At 36.2% G+C, this 16451-nt stretch overlaps 1 protein-coding gene across 1 annotated transcript in view; it reads right to left on the bottom strand.

The window, feature by feature from the left end:
• CSMD1 (CUB and Sushi multiple domains 1) overlaps nucleotides 1-16451 on the bottom strand; it is a 2654573-nt gene that overhangs the window by 1040194 nt on the left and 1597928 nt on the right. The window contains exon 7 of the mRNA XM_069065406.1: nucleotides 9577-9654. Coding sequence (XP_068921507.1) covers nucleotides 9577-9654 — 78 coding nt within the window. The remainder of the gene's footprint in view (nucleotides 1-9576; nucleotides 9655-16451) is intronic.

Here is a 16451-nt window from a genome sequence, read left to right on the forward strand (position 1 = left end):
CTGAGCTGAGACGGTACTTTAGAAACAATATAAATTTTATTTTTCACTATACCAAGATAAATTACTATTAGGAGAAAAAAAAATGGTCCATCTACTCAAAATAATAGTTAAAAACTTACCTAATAGGAAAAGTGAGAAATAACGGGGAAGGAGTCTCCTTAAGGGACTTGACGTATAGGTGTAGTTATCTGAGAGATGATTATACTAGAGCCTAACTATTCCTTTTTGACATTTCACTTAAGAGAGGACACAAGGCAGTCACAGGAAACATAGCAGTAGGCCTTCAGGATGATCAGTAATACTGGTAGAGAGAATCCCTGAGGGTGACTGCTATTTCTACTCAGGATTGTATGGGTGATCCTGAGAGCATACACTTCTAGTAGTGTGCTTCTACTGACATACTTCTCAATGATAATCCATCAGTGGATTTAATAGGAAAGAACAGCAGTAACAATCTCCCATTTTATGCTAACTTGAGCGAATACACACACTGAGTGGAATCACCAGCACCATTTACTTAGTTATTTTTGTCTTTTTTTTTTCTTTTAGGCCATTAGGTAAAACTATTCATAAGTTAAATGTAAACATGGAGCAGTTCATTGTATTCAACTGAATCCTAGCTTATCTATTAATATGGAGAACTGAATTTGTTCACAGTGATCATAATACTTTTTTTTTCCAAATTGTGTTTCAGTCAAATTACTGGTTATAAAGAAACTAATTACATAACTATTCCTTAACTTCCCCAAAGTTTCCATTTTTATCATCAGTTCTGCTTTATATTTTCAAGTATGAAATCAGTATGGAATCAATGTTATCCACCACTTGTACTAACATGTTAATTAGATTAAATGAGATAGTTTAACTACATTAAATAATACTCTTTTTTTTGGCATAGATAGTAATACCTTCCATGGATTGTCAGTACTGGTTAAATGTACTTTTCTGCACCCTAGTCAATTGCCAAATCTTTCTTTCTCCCTTCCCAAATCAGAATCCATTCTAGTTCTCCTTGTTCAATCCATTTATTAAAAAAACACCTATTTTCCTATCTGAACCTTTCTTTGCAGCTGTGTCTTAGAAGGACCTCCACTCAAAGAGAATTGCATGCATGCCTACAAAAGCAATCTCTGAAACCTTCAGCATAAGTATTCCTAAAGAATCTCTGTGATATTCCCTAAAAGCTGTTTTATTATAACCATAGTATCTCATGCTATTTCTAGGACAATCAAAGCCCTTGCCTCTTGTTTCATATATCTGTAATGAACATCTTTTGTTTGTGCAATGTGACTCATATAGCATCATTCTACCGGGAGGAGGTGTAATGTAATGCCAAAAGAAAGGCAACTTCCCAGGTTCAAAATACCAGCATAGGTGCTCTCTATTTTATTCAGTGACAAACCAAGAACAGAGAAGATTAAAACATGACATCATTCAAAATACAGCATTTACTAAGTGTGATTAAATAATCTCCAAGTACTACCCCACCCCAGGACCTTCCAATCATTCAATCAATTACAAAGTCCCTGTTCTAAATACTTCTCCACCCCTAGGCTATACCTTCATTTGGTCCACCACAAAACCCCTCTTCTCAAATGGAGATTAGTTTCCAAACATAGGTAAAGTACCTTCATTTGTCAATCACAGAGCACAATAAGGTCAAAAGTTCCCCACCCCTGGATCACAATTCAATCTACCCCAGAGTTACATCAAGTTTAAACACAGCACTTAATACCCAAATGGAGGTCTTTTCTTCATCTTGTCATGAGGCAAGTTCTCAGCAATCTTAGTTCCTGGGGAGACAAGGCTTAGCAAGGCCATAAGATACATTGCCAGTCCCTTCATGAATTTATCCTCTGTCTGTAGAACAGTCCTAGAACCCCTGAACACATTAGCAAAGCCCTCTCCCAGGATTTCTGTAAACATACAACAAGAAAATCCTTCTTCAGGGCTTCTGAACCAACAGAAAGGCTCCCAGACCCCTGCAACAACAGCACTGTCCTTCACCAGTGGACAGTATTCATTCTGTCTGCAGGACAGTCTCCAGACCCCTGCAACAACAGCACTGTCCCTCACCAGTGGACAGTATTCACTCTCTGTCTGCAGGACAGTCTCAGGGTTTCTTAGCAAACAGCCAGGTTCCAGGACTTCTTCAACAAAAGGACTGTCTTTCACCAGTGGACAAATCTGGCAAAATAACATCAAAACAGACAGACAAAGTACCAGCAAAACAGCCATGTCTCCTCAGTCCTTGGCAGCTCAGGGGGCAGGTCTCAAAAGTCCAGGGCAATTCAAAGCGGCCACCAGCAATTCTCTTAGTCTTTCTCTCTCCTCGAGGTGCTGCTTCCAAAAAGATCTTCCGCCTCTCTCTAGTGTCTCTCCAAATCTACATCACCAGCTCCTCCCAGTTCAGGACTTTCTTTTCACATCAACAAGCCCATCCCACTGGTGGGATTAACAAACTCTGGGCTTTAACACAATCAATTTGAAAACCAAGCCAATACAGGGGAATCTTTAATTGCCATTACTATCACAGGAGGCCAGGGAGCTTGCCTATGGAAGAGTTAAAATGATGTGGAATGGAGACTTTTGAGCATTCTGCAATTGGTTCCAGTTATCCAAACATGCATTAAAGAGGAAGTTCTGGGGTGGCTACGTGGAGCAGTGCATAGAGCACTGGCACTGGAGTCAGGAGGACCTGGGTTCAGATCCAGCCTCAGACACTTAACACAAAAACTAGCCATGTGACCCTGGGCAAGTCACTTAATCCCAACTGCCCCCCCAAAAGCAAATAAATAAATACATAAATAAATAAAGAGGAAGGTCTTTGATTGGTCATAGGGGCATTTTAAAAGACCTATCCACTTTACTCACTCTGTCTCATTCAGTGCCTCCTTTGCTCACTGATCCTGGTAAGAAACAAGGCTATAAGGGAGAAAGTCATGGAACCTTCTCTCCTGTGACACATAGGGTCCTGTAAAAAGGCCCCAGTCTTTGGACTCTGCATTTATTCTTTTCTCTTTCAGGTGATGGACATGAAAGCCTTTGACTTTGTGAGTTCAAAAGGTCAGAAAGGCACTCTGGCATTTCATGCCCAGAGTCTGGGTTGCTGAGTCAGTGAAGCATTAATGCCTCAAGAAGCAAGGATCGACCTTTAATACCTCAGCCCAATAATAGGTGAGACATGGATTCACCCAATAGACATATCATTTCCAAATGTGAAGGTGGTGGGACCACTGATTTGTGGGAGATAAGCTAAATTCTGAGCCTAGTCTTCCCAGAGACTCAGATTAATACAAGGGGAAGTATAACCCCAAGATGTTTGGATAAAATATGTATGTGTTTTTTGTTACTTTATCTTCGAAGCAAATATCCCCTTTGTGAAATACAATTTTGACATTAAGAATATGGTATTTAGGGGCGGCTAAGTGAATAGAGCACCAGCACTGGAGTCAGGGGGACCTGAATTCAAATCCGACCTCAGACACAACACACACACACACACACACACACACACACACACAAACTAGCCGTGTGACCTTGGGCAAGTTGCTTAACCCCAAATGCCCTCCAAAAAGCAAAAAAATATATATAGTATTTAAATGGAACTGGAACTTAGTTACTGGCACCTAACAATGTGTATGCATGTATTGGGGCTAGGCTTCAGGAGGAAAACAGACAAGTTGGAGTTCAAGTTGATAGAAGTAAAGGAGATAGTCTATAATACTGAGGTGGTGGGGAAGGGGATGCAGGTTACCTTGCCCTGGGAAAAAGAACTAAAGCAACTTTCTACATTCCCATATTTATGATTACAAATTTCCTTCTTTTTATTTCTTGCATAATTAATTTGTCAACTCAATGCAAATTAATAATTTCTTGAGGTTTATACATTCTCTCCTTTACCCACATGTTTCTAGGTGATAAGTCTGTGGAATTATCATAAATAAGACACTAAGAATTATACATTTTTGAGCCTAACAATCCTCAGTTTTCTCAACTTAATCTGGGTTTGGGTGAAGTAGGAAGTGGTCTTACCTAACAGAAAAATTTTCTTTAAATAAAAGAAGTGTACTTTATAGTTGTATAATAAAATAACCCATAAAATTGTGAATTTACTCTAATTTATTATTGATTTCTATGATTCCTTCTTATTCTAAAATAACATGCATTTATCCTTCTTCAAATGTTCTTACCATTTATATACAGTTTCTCTACAATGAAATATATACACACGACATGTATAGATATACTGTGTGTACTGCATTTTTGGCTGTCTGCTACACATAATTTAAGAAATACTAAAAATATAGCCTGAGAATTTAAAACTCAGTGTTGTAAATAAACAGTTTTATGAAGCCATTGAAAACTCAAGCATGATTCTATAGGTTGCTGAGCACTGCTTTTGGATTGAACACAATTCATTTTCCATTTAGTTTACAATATGAGATGTTCACTTTGGAGAATCAATTCTGCTTTCTAATCATATACCAAAACCATCTAAACAGTAATTCCACTTCCTAGCTGGATTACAATTCAACCTAACTATCTATAATTCAATCAGATTACACTTGTTTTACATTTTTCATAGACCCTTTCTTCTCGTTATTTTAGAAATTATATATGCAAATGCTGTTTTAAAAAAAAGTGATGAACCACCTCAGTTTGCTCATTACAAGTGATGCTTTTCTTCCCAAATATATTTAGACAGTCAGTCTCTTCACAGCAAGCTTTTTGCATAGCATTTTACAAGATATTTTAGCTCCTGCAGTGACAAAGGCCTATTTAGAAACTGCAAGCATAATTTACTAACCTGATTTATGAAGCAATTTATACAATCTAGCATATTTCTACTGTACAGGGGTGGATCTGTTTTGAGAAACCACGGATCTGTAACAATTGTACAACTTCATATTACTCCGTTTTATGATAAGAGGGGAAAAAAGTAGATTGGATAATTATCCTGCATGTCTTATTAAAGCTTTACACAACTGTTAGAAGTTAATGGGGCCATTATTTTTTTTCCCCTGCTGCCAAAATCTGCTCTATTGTAAACTCTAGAGCACTTGATACCAGAAATCCAGCACAGAGAGAAATAAAAATGCCTATCTTATAACAATATTATCAATAGCCCTCTATTACTATAGTTCAAACAAATCATAGTTAAAATATAAGCAACAATACTGTTACCCTTTGCTGTGAGGGAATAAATATCTCTTATTGTTGGTTTAACAAGATATTCAAGGAATTTACATTAATAAATGATACATTATGGTACAGTGGAAATACCAAGGGCTTGTGTCTGAATTGCTCTCCTTAGAGTTACTACCTATGAAATCTTGGGTAAATCTTAAGGTAAATCTCTCAAGGCAACCAGTGGCATAGTAATAGGGGCAAGGCCTGAAGTTAGGAAGACTCATCTTCCTGAATACTAATCTGGCCTCAGATACTTACCAGCAGTGTGACCCTGGACAAGTCATTTAAACCTGTTAGCTCCCGTTTCCTTACCTTTAAAATGATATAGAGAAGGAAATGGCAAACCACTCCAGTATCTTTGCCAAGAAAACCCCAAATTCAACTGAAATGACTGAACAAATCCCCAGGCCTCAGTTTCCTTTTATATAAAATGAGAGAGTTCTACTAGATGGGCTCTCAAGTGCCTTTCTGCTCCAAAAGATTAGTAAAAAAGACTTTCACCTAATGCTGCAAATCACTAATATTTACATTAACATTTACAAAACTGCCAAATAAAAAGCTTCTGAATTTTCACTCTAAACCCAGATAATTGATAAATTTGGCAGATTTTTACTTTTTTAAACAGGAGAAAGAAGTGTCCAGTACTGTAATTCCTTCTGTGTATGGAAAATCCCTCAACTGATAGAGATCAAAAATCCATTCATAACTAATTTCCTTAGAGCTATGCCAGGAGCACAGAGAGTTTAAAGGACTTGCCCATATTCCTACAATCAGTATGCCTCAGAGGCAAGATTTGAACGTTGGTCTTCCTGACTCGAGGACTATCCCCGTATCCACTATGAATGAATAAATATTAAAGCATTAATTATGCACTTATTATTTTACAAGACCTGTTCCAACTACAAAAATTCAAGATAATCTACGCCCTCAAAAACCATACATTCAAATGGGGGGACAAAAATACCTAAAGGCAAGCAGGAAAAGAGTGGAGGAATATGGGAAAATACGAAAATATTGTGGCATGGTTTGGAAATGGGGGCCAAGAAGTGAGGTAGAGGCCAGAATTCAAACAAGGTTAAGGTAAGATCTACCTATTAGACATTAGGTTCAGAGGGAAGAGAATGAGAATGGTAAGAGTGCTGAGATGCAATTTCAAAGAAGAGATAAGAAATAAATACAAACATATATGAAACCAGAAATAATTGGTGCTGGAGAGTTTATGGAAGACATGGAAACTGATATGATTTCGATAGAGCTATGAATTAATTCAGTCATTTTAGAAAACCTTTTTGAATTATATAAGAATGGTTACTCCACTATCTAGCAATTCCACTACTGGCCCTGTATTCCAAGGAGATCAAAGAGAGAAAGGTCCCACCTATATACAAAACAATCACAGAAAGGTGTTTTTTTATGTTAGGAAAAATAAAAACAAAACAAACTGGGTGCCCATAAAATAAAGGACAGCTGAACAAATGATGGTACATGAACATAATGGACTATTATTGCACCATAAGAAATGATGATTATGAAGAATTCAGAGAGGCGTAATAAACTTAGAATAGATTGAAGCAGAGTAAAGAAAGCAGAACCAGGAAAACAATTTACACAATGACTGCAATGATTTAAATGAAACCACTAAAAGGCAACTGCTCCAATTAAGTGTAATGGTCAATTTTGGTCTAAGGTACTAGATGAATACATGCCCCCTCCTTTCCCTAGGATCTAAAATTTGGTCTTTTTCAAAAAGAGCTGTAGGACTATTTGTACCCATAATGTTGTTTGCATTGATTTGCTTTGCCAGTCAATTTTGCTTAACTGTTTTTCTTTGTGAAAAGAATTTATAGACACTGTAAGTTAACATGGGGTGGGGGGCTAGAGGGCAAATCGCTAATATGTTAGCTATATACCAAGTGACCTTTATAAAATAAAGATTTATTTAATAAATATCTTCTTTTTTCAGCAACTGAATATAGTGATTTTAGGAGTTCTAGTTCAGCATATAATTAAATAACACTTGGGTTTTATTTACCTGGTGATAACCACTATTTAAATAATATTGGCTTAATAGATGAGATCCCATAAAACTACCAATAACCACTTAGGAGGTTTAAGACTCAGTAAGAAAAGCTACTGGTTCAATTACTTGGGTACAAGCCAACAGCAAACTGCACGTGTGTGTGTGTGTATGTGTGTGTGTGTGTGTGTGTGAGCATGTTTAGTGGATCTGTGTTGCTAAGGAACACCAAGAGAACCAAAAATGAATGTAGAATTAACATGTCCATAATGCTTTAGGTGGTTGGGTCAATAGTGCCCCAAGTAAAAGGTCAACTGAAAATTGTTTTCCTAGAGTTAATAACAGAAATTGGTATTTATATAGCATTTTAAAGTTGGAAAAGCATTTTAATGCATTCACACTCCATTTTCACAACAATCCTATGAGGTAAGTGTTATTGATAACAGTATCATAAAGTTAGAGCTGGAAGGAACTCCTGAGGTCAGCTAGTCAAACCTGCTCATTTTTCAGATGAGTAAGCATCCTTTCCTTTCTCCTTCCCTCAACCCAATCAGGAATCATCACATATCCTTGAACTTATATTTACCAATTCTACCAATATTTAAAAGTATCTACTATGCGAATAAGTAACAGAAAGTAATTTGCTAAGGAAGAAAACACTAAAAACTAGGGAGGAGAGGAGAGGATTCATAAGCAGGGCACACCTTAGCTCAGTCTTGAAGTGAGACAAGGAATAAATAAATGAGGACATAGTTCATCCCATGCATGGGGGACAGAGCACTTCTGTGAACACATAGGTGTTAGAGATGTAGTATTAAGCTTGGAGAAGAGCAAGTAATTAAATGTGGCTGGAATTTAGAGTGTATCAAGAAAGGTAATATGAAATAAGGCTATAAATATATAGACTGAATTTAGATTCTTTAATGACCTAAAAACCACCCTTAAATATCTTACACGACATACCTTAAATATCTGGAATTAGAGATGCTTTTTAAGTAGAAAAGTTACATGCCAATAGTATGCTTAAGTAAATTATTTTGGCAATTATATGGGAGACAGGCTGGTGGGCAGGAGGTGGGTGGAAAAATATTAGAAGTGAAGAAACTAATTAGGAAGCTATAAAAAAAAATTCCAGGTGAGAAATGATGGCCTCTCAATTAGTATGGTATCTATGAGATTATAAAGAAGAGAGTGAATCTGAAAAGATAAAGATTAAAAAGGGAAGAGAGACTATAACCCAGCCTTGGAGGTTATCATAAAAAGTAAGGAACATAGCTTGGGGTACATGATAACAAATGATTATGAGAAACCTGAACTACTCAACTTTTATTTTAATTTTGTTTACTCTTCCAAAGAATTCAACGCTAAAAATGTAGTGCTTTCAATTGCTAAGTATAGATGGGGAAGTAAGAGGTATGAAAATTTTTAATTCACAGAGAAAACACTGAGCAAGTTTTTTTTGTGCAATGGAACAGATTTAAATGCTGGGGTTTGGGGAAGAAAGTCTCTGAATCTCCTCAAAAAGAGCTCTATTATCAGTCCTGTCCTTGTCTATGAGGGAAGGCTTTTGTCTAAGATTATTGAACTGAGATAACAGCCAATAAGCAACAATAGAAAGGAATTATAGGGGCTCTATCAGGAGAAGCTTAAACAGAACACCAACAATAGGCAAAGAAAATATGAAAGGTTGTTGTTAGCATGCTTCTTTGAGGGGCTAAGGAGAGAACAATAGGCTGAGTAATGTGATGACTGTCACCTAGTTAAAGATTATGACAACATTATAGCTCCAAAAAAGTTATATATCTATTGTATCTATCCATTCTGAAGTATAAGTGACTGAGACTATATTAGATAAGAGACAGCTTCTCCCTTTCTCCAACAGACTGTTCTTAGGAGTTCTCATGCAAATTTCTTTGTTTTTGATGACATAAGTCTATTCATTTTTTAAGCCTTGTAAACCTCTACAATGATAAGGTGAATCAGGCACTAAGGCCTAGCTGGTAGTTTAAAACTGAAGTTTACAGATTACCTGAGTAAGGATGCATGTCAGTCAAAGAAGCAGAAGTCCTATATTATCTGTGTCTAAAGGAAGACTATGACACTCAGATCAGATTTTTAAATTAGGGAAATAATAAAAGGAACAACAGATGCAACAAGATAGGTGAAAATTTTTGTTTATCTGCTTTGTCTGTTTTGTAAAGCCGGTGCTCCTTTTCTTAGAAAATACATTTATAAGTGGAAAATTAAGAAAAGACAAAATGGGAAAGATGGCATGTAGAGTTTTTCCTCCTAAATTGTTGCATTCTCTTTATCCCTTCTGTTTTAACAAAAGTATTCATTCGCATAAAGAAAAAAATAGGACTTACAGACAGAATTTTTATGGTTATTGTCCTTGTTGGGCAGCATCTTGACTCCTCTTGACTTCAGCTCAATTGCTTTTTTCACTGAAAGACACAAAATAAGGCTATCATTTGTAGCATAAGACCTGGAAATAAATACAAATACATACTCATACAGTCACAGGTTCTTTTGTACAAACATCATAAAACAACATTTAATCTTCACTGTAGCACAGTTCAAGGATAGTAATCACTTGCCAATGAAATCAATCACAAGAGGCTAATGATGCAAATACAATTAAATGTAAGGTTTTCCAAATAATGCACATAAGTCTATCAAGCTGCAAAACTTAATTTTAGAGCCATAATATAACAATAATATCAGGAGCTTCTCATCAAAAACATTGTCTACCTGGCATAGTCCATTACACAAACTTTAATTTCACTAAAATAATTGCAGGATTATCCTGTGAGCATGGGTTCATTGTCTAAAAATCTATCTTTGATAGTGACCATAATTCTTGCAAGAACGTTATCAGTACACAAAACTTTTGAAGAATGGTATGAGCCATACCTAAAATGTCAGAATAGTCAATCCCTGTCCCATAAGCTTGGCTTACATACAAAAAGATACTAGTTTCCTTCTTATCTCTTTTTACATTGGAATTGTATACATTCACTTCCTCTGGCCCTAGTCTCCAATTAACTCCTCAAGTCAAAGTCCAGTAGCAATATCAAGAAGAGATAATAGAGTATATATGGTGAGTGAATTGGTGATAACTAGAAGGAAATAAAGGAAAGGAGAAAATCCTAACCACCACCCATTCTTCCACTGATAACACCTTTTTTTCTTAACTACTCTAGTTCCCAGCATTATCAGTGACCAAGGGAGATAAGAGAAAAGAGGAGGAAGGGGATGAGGAGAAAGGAAGAAGATATAGTAGTAGTAGTTGCAATGATGCTGGTGGTGGTTATGGTAATAAGAGTGATGGTACTAGTGATATTCATGGTGATTGTAGTGGTCAGAGTAGTAGTAGCAGTAGTAGTACCTCTGGCAAATAGTATCTACTATTAGTAAATAGTAGTAGCAAGTAATAATATGATGAGGGCTTTAATTAGATGAGACTTTTTCTGGCCTTTCAAAATGGAAATCTGAATGCCTCTTCCCAAAAAAATGATGTTATACACAATGGCTAATTTCTACAGCATTATTAGACTCCCTTAAATGAATACAGACTGATTTGAGACCCTAACCGCCTGCAATAACTGTTTGTATGACAAAGTGCATACCAAGTTTCCAATGACCAATTTACAAGCAAACATTTAGAATGCAATACACTAGAAGAGGGGCCAGCAAACCATAGGGCACAGACCAGATCTGGCCACTGACTTTTTATATAGCCTACAAATAAAAAGCTCATGAGACATACAAAAACAAACTACCAGATGGATTTTTGACCATAGCCTATGGTTTGACAATGCCCACACTAAAATATGAGAGTAAGAAAAGTCCATTTAAGTTAACCTCCAAAATGCCATAATGAGACTGAGGTCTAGAGAAAAGAAGGAACTTGCCCGAGGTCCTATAAATAATATGTAGCAGAGCAGTATTTGATTTCAAGTTATCTGTCTCCTGATCTTGGCTGTACTGGGATTTTTTTGTATAAACTCTTTTTTAATTCAATATAATTAAAAATTATCCATTTTACTTCTTGCCATCCTTTCTAACTCTTGTTAGGCCAGCAATTCTTCCCTTATCCATAAATCTGACAGGTAAAATTTTCCAAGCATCCCAAATTTGCTTATGTATCACCCTTTATGTCTAAATCATGTGCCTATTTTGAGCTTATCTTAGTATATGGTGTAAGATGTTGATTTATACCTAGTTTCTGCCAAATTGCTTTCTAGTTTTCCAGTAATTTTTGTCAAATAGTGACATAGGCACTACTTGTGTCAAATAGTGATGAATTTGGTCATTATATTGCCCCAAAATCTTATTGCATACTAAATGAAGTTCAAGCCTTTTCCTTCTTCATATTCATGGCTTTCTACTAGATGGTTTGGTCTTATCCCATATTACTTCTATCCATACCCTATTTACTTCTGAAAGATCAGACTTTTACTTGCATTTTGAAAATATACTGTTTTTGGTTTTGTTTTAAATCTGAATGCATTTGATCATGTTCTTCCCTCTACTGACTGCTTTCTTTTCCACTCTTTGCTTAGTAAATTTCTATCTACTCTTGAGCCCATTCAAAAGTCACTTTCTTCATTAAGACTTTCCCAACATCTTTAAGCTAGTACTAAGCCCTTATTAACTGAGCTATGATGGTCCTTGGACAATAGTCATAAAGCTTGTTGCCCGTTCTTCAGGAATTTCCAATTTGATGGAAACAGAAAGAATTTTTGCTCCTTTGGTATTTGTTGTTGTTGCTGAGTCATCATCAGTCATATCCAGCTCTTCATGACTCTATTTCAGGTTTTCTTGGCAAAGATACTAGAATGGTTTGCCATTTCCTTACATATGAGAAACTGAGGGAAATAGGATTAAATGATTTGCCCAGGATCACATAGCTATTAATTGTCTGAGAATGTATTTGAACTCAGGGAGAGGAGTCTTTCTGACTCCAGGGTCAGTGCTCTATCCACCATGCCACCTACATGCCCAGGATCTTTGCAAAATAAGTAATGTTTAGAACTTTAAAAGGCATTTGCTACTGTATGTTTCTGACTGCCTACTTTCCCACAATGAAATAATTTTACCTTAAGACTACTCAGGAGAAATGAATCAGATGCACTATCTAAATAGGGAAAATAAAAATCAAAGGAAAATAATAAAGGATATAAAACTCAAAGAAAGTACCACAAAGAAACAGACCACACAGTGGCCAAATCACAGAGAATACACCTGGATCCTTTTAGATGGCATTAATAGTATCTAAATATATAGGTTTCATTTATGAGAGTCTAAAGAGGGAATAGATTATACAATTTCCCAAATAGGTATCTGCTTCCATGAAGCTAAAGCAGCCTTGATTTTTCTCCAATGGAGTTTTCTCTGTCAGGAAAAGGAATAAGTTCTATTGGAATCCACTCTGATCTCTAATCTCTAATCTAATCTAGTATAGCACCTGCTTTAGGCACACTTGTATTGTCGACTTTGGTATTGTTTTCTATGCCCTTCCATTCTCTGTCTCTTCTCTATCACTCCACTAACACCTACCTCCAAAGGTCCCATCATGACCATGAAGTCTAGAGTAGGTGAGAGAAAAACGTTTAACTGCAGGCCCAGAGAGTATTATCCTAGTATAAGCCTAGCTAAGTGTGAAGAGGCTCACTGCCAAAAGGCTGGCTGCTAATTGATGGTTTGGTTCAGTTACAAAGACTCATAAAACTGTCTGTTAAGGAGAGGAGGAAGTGTACTCCACAGTGAAGTGAGAACCCTGCCAATGAGACGAAATATCTTTTAAAATATAAAAATATTTTTCCTATCTCCATCCACCTGATTATATTATATATGTATATATACACATACATACATATGCATACACATACACACACATACACAAACACACACATATATATATATATACTCTCATACCCCCACTTTAACTCAGTGGCTAATAAAGCTTTCTCCCTTCCAGTACTTGCTCTCCAGTTAAGATCATGCAGCTGAATGACAGAGTGGATAGAAAACTGAATTTGGTATCAAGAAGATCTGTGTTCAAATCTGGCTTCAGACATTTTAGATGCTTGACTCTTGGCAAGATACTTGACCTTTGCTTCAATTTCCTAATCTGTAAAATGGAGGTAATAGTATCTATGTCTTAGGGTTATAAGGATACAATCAACTAATGTTTGTAAATTGCTACGTAAAATTTAAAGTTACAAATGCTAGTTATTAATGCTAGCTGAGATAATGATAAAGATAATGAAGATGATGATGATAATGGTGGTGGTGAAACACTTACATTAAATTCAGTAATCAACATAATTCTACCCCCACCTAAGGATCACTTTCTTGAATGGTAGGTAGCCTTATGACAATGAGTACTAAGTATACTGAAGGAGATTGGCTGAGATACTTCTCTGAGCTGCAATGCTGCATAAGGTAGAAAATTTTGAAAAAGGTGTTCAAGAGAAATACATCAACAGAGGTGGCAGTCATAGGCTTATGGATTACCCTGTTTACATATACATCTCTGTCTCTCTGTCTCTGACTCTCTCTCTCTCTCTGTCTCTGTCTCTCTGTCTCTCTCTGTCTCTCTCTCTGTCTCTCTGTCTCTCTCTCTGTCTGTCTGTCTCTCTCTCTGTCTGTCTGTCTCTCTCTCTCTCTGTCTCTCTCTGTCTCTCTCTCTGTCTCTCTCTCTCTCTCTGTCTCTCTCTCTCTGTCTCTCTCTCTCTCTCTCTCTCTCTGTCTCTCTCTCTCTCTCTCTCTCTCTCTCTCTCTCTCTCTCTCTTTCTCTCTCTCTCATTTTTCTTCTGTTTAATTCTTCTATGAGCATCACCCTGGACATTAACGTCATTAACGTTCCCTTTGCATGTATCCTCTCTACATGTATCCCTTGCTTATTGATCTTCACAATATGTGTTCTTTCTCCCGCCAGTGGTACGGTAGGTTTGGGAGACTGTACTCTTGTGTACATGAAATGGATTTCTCTTGTCACTTATTTTTCTCTGCTATTTAATTAAACATCAGTTATTTTGAAATAACATGTCCTCTGGTTGCTGTTGTTGGGACAAAAGAAAACCTTGAACCTAGCATAGCTTTGGGGAAAAAAGATTCCATCTTCAGCAAATATAACAGCTTCACTTTTCAGTATTTTCCCTTACTAATCTTATTTTGAAAACATTTTTAGTTTATTTATTCTTTAACAGTCTCTTCCTCATTGTTTTATTATCCTCTTTAACAATCAGTAAATTATCATAATCATTATTATTAATATGAATTTGCTAATCTACATTACAAATTTTCTCATTATAGACCCAAAAAATTATGAAAAGTATGTTTCATGGCCTCAGTCCTTTTCATCTTTGCATTTACTAGGAAGCACATATGCTATTACTGGGTTTTGTTTGTTGTTGTTGCTGCTGCTGCATTAACAATGCTTCAACTAAGGAACACACCTATTTTTAAAATATCCAATTACTTCATTAATAGACCTAATTATATAGTTTTTCCTCAGAAATTTTTTAAAATATTTCTTTTTTAGTACTAATCTTCTTTTTTGTGTTAAGTAATATTCTCAATAATTCCGGTCTCTATATTTCAAGTAAACTACACTTCTCAGTTGGAATGATTTACCCACTACATAGACAGCTCTCACTAGTTAAGTGAATCATACTTTACTCAGAACCAACATATAATCTTTACTTTTCTAGCATCATTTAATATCACTATAAGTTATAAAGCATACTTGTTTTACCTGTCATTTCATATTATTACACAAAAGTTCATTTTCACTTTTCCTCGATGTCTTAGACTGGTTCTAATACTTTGGTCAATGTTCATCTTGCTTGGACTGTTTCCTTACTAAGCTGTAGGATAATTATAGCACAGTAAATTCTACCAGGAAATAATTGATTTAGGTTGGTGTAGGGTGAGACTTTAATAAATCCATGCTATTAGATAATGGGTTCTGATCATTTTAAGTAGTTATAGACAATATTTTTGTAATAAATTGTAGAGTTTAAGATCAGAGTTTAGAATTTGATTTAGTAAGATCCACTTTTTCATTTTCTGAAAGTTATTACTTGTTTGTTTTCTTACTTTTTTTTTGTTTTTTCCCTCAGAGGTTACTAGGGACCAAAACGATACAGGTGTGGAGGAGAGGAATGGGGAATTTGAAGGCAATGGACCACTGAGGGTGAGAGTCAATTGGAGCAGTGTATAAAGTAGAATAATGAAAGGTCATTACAGCCCCTCTTCACACTCTTGCCTGGTGTCAAACTTTGTTCTTCCTACTACTACAGAATTATTTTTTAGTAGTTCCAGAGCCAGGTTAGGAGACTGTAAAACATGGACCCATCTGAAAATGCTTCCCACTTTCCTGATCCTTCTTCATAGAAAATTATTTCTCTATCTTGTAGATTTCACCACTGGAGAACATTTTAGCTTCTACTCCATATTTGTCCCCCTATGGCCTTGAGAGGTGACCTTCTATCCTTGTCTTCTGCTCATGTAACAAGAAGAATATGGTAGAGGAGAAAAAACACTGTGTTGGGAGTAGAGAAGCTTGAGTTCTAATCCCAGCTCTGTTAAAACTTGCACCAGTCATAAAATCACAGAATTTGGAACTGGAAGGGACTTCAGTGTCTATCGATTCAAACCCCAAACTGAAAGCTATTTCTACTATAATGCAACTGACAAAAGGCTAATGGTGACCATTGAAGGTGGCCCATGACACTTTTAGGCAGCTCTAATTAAGTCCACAAGTTTTTGTATTTCTTTCCTTTCTTTCAGCATATTTAACTTGCTGTTTTGCAAGTTTCACCCCCACTGGTCTTGGTTTATTTCTTTGGGGCTAAACAGAACAAGTCTAAAATCTCATGACAGCTCCTGAAATACCTCAAGACAACTATTATGCTTCAACACTTCTCCCCCGCCCCTATCTTTTTCTTCTCCAGATTAAATACCTCCAATTCCTTCAATCAATTCTCATATGCTTTGAATCAAATCACTTACATTCTCTGAGCTTACTTAGAAGCAAAACTTTCTAATCTTAAAGACTTCCCTCTCCTTCACCTCTTACAACTATCTATTTTCAATTCTCCTGAATTCCATCTCCACACTATATTCTATATGTGTCCCCTGTACTTGGTTATATTGTCACCATTCTCATTGTCACCTGCCTGGATTACATTAGTCTCTTAACAGACCTTCCAGCATTCATTCTTCTCTT

Source organism: Petaurus breviceps, unplaced genomic scaffold (genome assembly GCF_028583685.1).
Source record: "Petaurus breviceps papuanus isolate PSGF00001 unplaced genomic scaffold, PetGlider_PUasm1.0 90686, whole genome shotgun sequence".
NCBI classification, from domain to species: domain Eukaryota; kingdom Metazoa; phylum Chordata; class Mammalia; order Diprotodontia; family Petauridae; genus Petaurus; species Petaurus breviceps.